The sequence below is a fragment of the Equus quagga genome, unplaced genomic scaffold (genome assembly GCF_021613505.1).
Source record: "Equus quagga isolate Etosha38 unplaced genomic scaffold, UCLA_HA_Equagga_1.0 HiC_scaffold_5432_RagTag, whole genome shotgun sequence".
In the NCBI taxonomy this organism is placed as follows: Eukaryota; Metazoa; Chordata; class Mammalia; order Perissodactyla; family Equidae; genus Equus; species Equus quagga.
In genome coordinates, this window is record NW_025794043.1 from 1 (window position 1) to 7,238 (window position 7,238).

Here is a 7,238-nt window from a genome sequence, read left to right on the forward strand (position 1 = left end):
TATTTTTTCCCAATGGAGTTCACCATAAAAGAGTATGGAGACCAAGATACTAGAAGAGATTGGGGAAATCAGCAGACATGGTTAAAGGAGATTCATAGGTGAGAAAGAAATTTCCTCTACTTTTCTAGGCTTTTCTGGCAGGTCTAAGAATTAAATTCACATGAGACATAATAAGAGGGGAAAATTAAACAAATTTAATAACATATATATGTGGGAACATCCCAGGAAAACTGAGTAACTGACCAAAATGGCTGAGGCCACCACCTTACATACCCTTGTCAGCTAAAGACAAAGGAGCACGTTGAGGGTAGTGGTTTGGGATTTCCAAGAGGAAGAAGACTATTCACATGGAGATGGAAAAATAGATGTTTGGCAAACAGATCTTTGTTATGTCTTGCAAAGGCAATGAGACCTGGACAGGGCTTTGATCAAATGGGCCTTGCCAGATTCCTCCCTGTCTACCACAGCTAGTTCATATTATACTATAGTTATCTATGGTATTAGCTCTTTCTTGAAACATGCCTTCTCCCTTAAATTCTTAGGCAGTTGGGGGAGGCTCAACGTTTCTTCCTGAGTCTTTTGTTCTTAAATATAATCAAGCCAAAGAGACAGATTTTGGGGTAGCAAATTCTGTTCCCCTACAGTTTCATGTGTTTGTCAAATAGGAGTGAAAAAAGAAAACAAGAGAGAATAGAGGTACATAGAATTTCCAAATAAACCCCTCCAATTATGGTAAGTAGTCCAACGATCATGAAAATTTCATCTTCCAATGCTTCTGAGTGTTTAATTTCAGATATCATGTTTTCAATTCCCAAGAACTCCTCTTTTAAAAATTTGAGTATTCCTTAACAACATTGTGTTACTTTATATGGCTTTCTTATACTCTCGTAACTGTCTGAAATTATCAATGCTTTTGTTAATGAAAGGTTTCTTCTCCTTGCATTGTTGTTTGCTCCAAGTAGCTAATTTGTCTGTCTTTTGGTCTTATCTTCATCTTTTCTCAGATGTCCCAAACTCCCTGTTTGCTGATGTTGAGTAAGGGATGCAAAGGCTGATTGGAAACTCTGACCTCATGAATGGGTCTTGTTGATCACAAGCTTCACTGTAGAGGGATTGGCCTGGCCAATTATTTGAGGCATCTCTGATATTGGTGTCTTTAGATCTTCCTCTTGGAAAGTTTATATTCTTAGCAAAGACTATACTCATTTCCTGCTTGGAGGCTGAAGGCTTGCATGCTGGTGTCCCGGAACTAAAGTGAGGGAAAAAGATTTGTTCACCTAATTTTCCTGTTTTCAGTATACTCTTTCTGCCACAAATGTGGTTGAGATACACACAGCTTAGGGATCCTGTTTTGTTCTCTCCAGAGAATACACCTCCAGTTTTTCCTGGGGTGGGCAGGAGTGTCTGCCCAGTTACTCAAAAGGGAAGAAGTGATCTCAAAATCTGAATCTTAAACTGACTTATAACCAATTTTTACCTATTTTTCTCCAGAGGTACCAGGTATTGCAAATCCTGAGTAAAAGTCAGGTTAGTTCTTGATTTTCTTTCTGTTTGCGTAGGATTTAATTTTCTCAGATCTGCTATGTTTTGACCACTCTTTCATCTACTTTCCAGCTTCCGAAATGCTTTTGTTTTCTCTTTCTCTTTGTTATCGTGGATTGGAGCCTTGAAAATAATTTCTAAGACTTCCTTTACAGTAAATTTAGAAGACCTTTGAGAAAGGAATAAAGGAAGATGCATTGATTTAATCCTTTTCCCTCTTGATGACTTTTGATGCGGGAAAGCAGTTTCAATTTTGTTTTTTATGGTGGCGTCCTGTCTTTAACTGGAATCTTGTGCAGAAGCTCAGTCTATAAAGTAGATAGATAGATCTGCTCTTTTGAAGAGGGGATGAAGGACTGTGGTTCTACTTTCTCAGTTCTCCTTCTGTTCCTTCCCTACTATGAGAACCTCCTGGATGGCATGGTTTGTCATCCACTGATTTAGAAGCCGAACGTGATTTATCTCTCCAGTAGATGTTTTTAGACATTCAAGAAAGTTTATGGCTTTATGCAAGGAGCATCGATTTATTCCTTAAGAGATTAACTTTATTGTTTCCAATTGCACAAATAGTGCAAGACAGAGAAAAGAACGGTTCTAAAGATTTTTGCATTGGGATACAATTGGACTATGCACCTCATGGCAGGCTAATGTTATAATCTTAAAAACAACTTTAAAATGCTATTTTTAAAATTTGATATGAAAGTGTGTAAATTTACCTGAATATTAAACAATATTTAACTATGCTTACACATTTTGATAATTGAGGATGCTGGAGACTCCAAATTTATTTTTAGATAGTTATAATTCTATTTTATACACTCTTACTATTAGATGCATTGCTTTATCCAAAATTATTTACCTGATTATATGAGTAAGATGATATTTGTAGAGTTACAAAAGTATCTAGAGCTTATCCTGTGTGAAATCATTAGTAAATTTTTGCATGGTTTAACCTAATATATATGTGCAGTCTAGCTATTAAAAATTTATTTCATTCCTCCTCTACTTTTCCATGGCAGAGACCATCAGTGACCTGATGAAACCATGGAAGAATGTGGAAGTATTCGTACACTTTAGGTCACTCAAAGGTCCGGGGGGGAAACGGACACTAAGATTTAGAGATTCTGCCAAATAAAATGTATGTTATCACATCTCTAAGATGACTCAATGCATTTTTGAAGGTAATGAGAAAAAGTAAAATAAAAAGAAACTAATGAACAGAAACCAAAAAATTCCTTTGCTACTGTAGAGAACCAAAATGAAGGAAGTTCTCGTAGGTCTCTTCAGAATCATCCACTTGGAGTCTGACCTTCTGCTGTTACTTGTTTGACACTAGCATCATTTCATGGAGGAATCAGACACCACCCTAAAAAATATATTGCCAATTGTGCTAGAGAAAGATTTATCAGCTTCATTCGCAGGCATGGGACACCTTTAGGAAAAAGAAACATGGTGGAACTCTTGTGAGAAACAGCTAGTATTTTGATTGCTGTTGCATGTGGAAGGACTCCGAAAACAGCTGACATCACTGTCCACCTGTGGCCTCTTTTGGATGCAGACTATGAATGGGACATGAGACCTCTGTACGACATATCTATTGGAGCACTGAGAGATGGATGAGCATGTGCCTGAGGAGGGGTACTCTTTCAACCTCCTACAGAAGAGTACTGAAAGAGCAGAAAACATTGACTTTATAGACCTGTCAACCGTAGAGAAGCAAATTCCTGAGAAAGAGTGTTGCTGGGGAACAGTCTTGTGATGCTGTGATGACTGTGTAAGTCACATCAAGGTCATCTATGGTACAAAAGAATATTCAGTTATGTGTGACTGCAACAGAGCATGTGTGCTACAGCCTCAACCAGCTTCTTGAAGACATCATGAAGCTGGCGTGTTGCCAAAAGATTTCGAGACTAGCCAGAATGTGAAATAGGCAGAAGCCATTCATTGCTGCCATCTTCAAGAAGGAGACAGGAAAACACTCAGAGAACTAAACCAAGTCACTGAAGCTGAGTTTCAAACCCTTGATCAGATTGCATTATCTGCTCTTTGATAATCTTTTTACAGAAATGAAGCAGCTCTTCAACCAAATGGCATATTATGAAGGCACCAAACCTCATTTTCTTGAGGTTTCCACAATAAATGTTTATATGTTTTGATTTCTCTAATGTTTCACATGCAGACTTTTCATTTGTGGAATCTTACGTGCAACCATGTAATGTGGGGGGCAAAGGTCATAAGGGAGGACTGTGACTCCAGGATCCTCGTCATCTGAAGAGCGGATTCTCTCTCCTGCTTCTCCACCTGCATCTCTGCTTTGTGTTACCCTCCTTCTTTCTCTTCCCTCTTTCTCCTTTTGCTTTTCTTTTTTTCATGTTCATGGTCATCCTACCTTTTAAACCTGCCTTAGCTGAATCTTCATGGCTCCCTGAGCCTGTATTGGCTGATCTGAACTAGTATCACATTGTGTAGTTGTTGGTGGAGGCAAAATGCAACGTGTGAAATCATTTTATAAATGGAGAGATGTTCTAACAAGTTGGTTGTTACCCTATAAAACATTGTTATAGGAGGTGGCTCACCCTGCATACGGCAGTCCCTCCCTGTGTGTTTGTTGTGAGCTTTGTTCTGAGCTCCTCTTTTCATCCCACTGACTCTTACTTCCCTCGCTCCTACTGGGAGGTCTGTTCTGGATCTGATCTCCCAGTTTCCTTTCTCTGTCTTTCCCTTCTCCTTATTGTGACTTCTCTACTCTTTTTCATCCCTTCAGAGCCTTCTTAGGAAAGGATTAATTTTGGTTTGCCATGCACATTGAAGCTAAGGTGTTAATCACTAACAGTTTTGATGTTAATATGTCAGCAAAATTCATATTTTAACTGGAGACTCCTTGAACTCCAAGATGGAGACTGCCAGGGAAATTCTGAGGAGCATGAGAGGTCAGTGGAGGAGTTAATGAAGCCTGTTCCTAGTTCTTCCAAGACTGGTGCATATGAATGACATTTTACTCCACCCATTCAGGAGGTGGGTCTCAAAATAGTATGCATTATATTATTTGAATAGAATATTAACCTAGGTCATGAAAGGTCAGGGAAAGTTTGTTGTTAAAGGTGGAAAGCAAGGAGAAGGGGATTTTATTTTATTTTATTTTTTTTAGTGATTGACCCTGAGCTAACATCTATTGCCAATCTTATCTTTTTTTCATCTTCTCCCTAAAGCCTCCAGTAGATAGTTGTATAGTCTAGTTGTAGGTTCTTCTACTTCTGCTATGTGGGACACCACCTCAGCATGGCTTGATGAGTGGTGCTAGGTCCATGCCCAGGATCCAAACCTTTGAAACACTGGGCCGCGTGAACTTAACCACTCAGCTGTGGGCTGGCCCCTGGATATGGTCATTTTAAAGGGAAAGTAGTAAAGAAATAGTACAGTAAGAAATAAAGTGCAAAATACAGGCATTTCAATCACTCCTGGAGCCTCTATTTTGTTAAAATTTCACTGAATCTGGCTCTGAAAAGAACAGGCAAATAAAGGTAATGCAAATAGAGACAAAGTGTCATTGAGCCGGGAGTGATTTGCATGGCAACGGAGATCACAGGAATCCTGTTTTCAAATCCTAGGAGATTAGGGTTCTATGCTGGTAGCTAGGCTTTTGCATGAATCCATATTTCCTGCATCTCTGATCTCAAAAGGGTGGCTTGGCCACAGAGGCTGTTTTTCCTTGTGGATGTGTCTCAGAACTTCAAAGTAGGAACTGATTCTCAGCAGAACTTCCCTGGAGAAGATGCCCTCTTCACTCATGTTGATCTTCATGGCCACTTTTTCCCTGGAGACGTTGATTGCAATGTTGCAGAATGGCTTCATTGTTGCTGTACTGGGCAGGGAGTGGGTACAAGGCCGCACACCCCCCTCGGGGGATGTGATTGTGGCCTGCCTGGCTGCGTCCCGGTTCTGCCTGCATGGGCTGGCCCTCCTGAACAGCTTCCTGGGCTTCTTTAAGTTTTCTTCCAAAATTTACTATTTCAGCATCCCCTGGGACTTTATCAACACTCTCAATTTCTGGCTGACTGCCTGGCTTGCTGTCTTCTACTGTGTGAAGATCTCAACCTTCTCTCATCCCACCTTCCTCTGGCTGAAGTGGAGGATTTCTCAGTCAGTGCCCAGGCTTCTGCTGGGCTCCCTGATCATATCTGGTGTGACAGTCATCTCATCAGCTACTGGGAATAGCATCGCTGTGCTGAGGAGTACCTCCCAGAGTTCCCCTGGAAACCACACTTTGGCTGATAGAATAAGCCCCTTCTTTTGGCACTTTTTTCTGAGTCAAGAGCTACTTGTGTTGTTGCTTCCTTTTCTCCTGTTCCTGGTGTCCACCCTCTTGCTCATGTTCTCACTGCACCAGCACCTGCAGCAGATGAGGGCCCACAGACCCAGCCCACATGATCCCAGCACCCAGGTTCACATCACGGCCCTGAAGTCACTTTCCTTCTTCTTTGTGTTCTACACATCATATTTCCTGTCCCTGATTATTGTTTCTATGCAAATCACAGCCCTGCAGCATCAGTGGCACTGGGCCTGGGAAGTGGTGACCTATGCAGGCATTTGTCTGCATTCCAGCATCCTGGTGCTAAGCAGCCCCAAGCTGAGAAAGGCCCTGAAGACAATCTTTGGAAAGCCCTTGACAAAAGATGCTTCATCTCAAGTTATCAGTATCAATAACCAGTATCAATGGACAAGCCCATGAGTGGCAAGAATGCACCAGGTTTGGGTGCTGACCTTATCTCTTTTAATGTCCTTCCTTTCCCACCCCTTCCATGCCCCATTATTCTTTTTCTATCCATCTCTGCACCTACCCTTCATTACACTGCTCCTAGTGCCTAATCTGTGCACTAAACTACCTTGACTAAGATGGCGGCCTCATTTCCTCACAGGCCCCTATCACCCTCTATATGAGTGACTCTAATTATATTCTCTAAGCACCACTGTAGTCTGTACTCCCTTTACAGAGACTGGTAATGGTTGTCAGTTTCTTCTGTGGTCAACCTCAAGTGTTAGTTTTTAATGGTAGCATAGATTGCCCCACACCATCCACTTTGTGACATCAACTGGCTCCTCATTCTCACTCTGCTTTCAGCTCAGTCTCTCTACTTCAGCCCAATAAAGCTTATTTCCATCTCCCTACATGTTCCTCCCTCCAGCCTGTGGTTAATAGGCCTAGCTGGAACTTTGTTTTTTCCTTTCTTTGTCAATCTTTGTCATTCCGTGCTTTTCTGCCCTGCTTAAGGTCAAATCCACTCATGGGACTTTTTCAATTTGATCTCATGTTAGGCTGAGAGTTGGTATGATTTTTGTGTCCCTATAGGTCTTGTCCATGATTTTGTGCATTTGTTACATCTTGAATTAAAAGGAATTGTCTAATGTTGAAATGCTTCTAGGTTTTGGCCAACAGAAGAAAGAGAAGGAGAACAGAGAAAACTTTCTATAGTTCTTAAATTTGATCAGTCTTCTCCTCCTGTCCACTGAGCCCGGATTGCACCCTGAAGGCCAATGCTTAGGATGGTAATCTCCAAATTGGACTGTTTCCATTCCAGAGTGTGGGCAAAATGATCCATTTGATATATGAAGAAAGTGTGGCAACTTCAATTTCCATTTATTTTTATCATATCTTTTGAGTTCCTATTTATTGGTGTATGTTTTATGATGCACATAAT

At 40.9% G+C, this 7,238-nt stretch overlaps 1 protein-coding gene across 1 annotated transcript; it reads left to right on the forward strand.

The window, feature by feature from the left end:
* The first annotated feature begins 5,314 nt into the window (after positions 1–5,314).
* LOC124232394 (taste receptor type 2 member 134-like) lies at positions 5,315–6,271 on the forward strand. The gene has a single exon (XM_046649360.1). It carries the CDS (start codon positions 5,315–5,317, stop codon positions 6,269–6,271), a length of 957 nt encoding a protein of 318 aa, XP_046505316.1.
* The last annotated feature ends 967 nt before the right edge of the window (positions 6,272–7,238 follow it).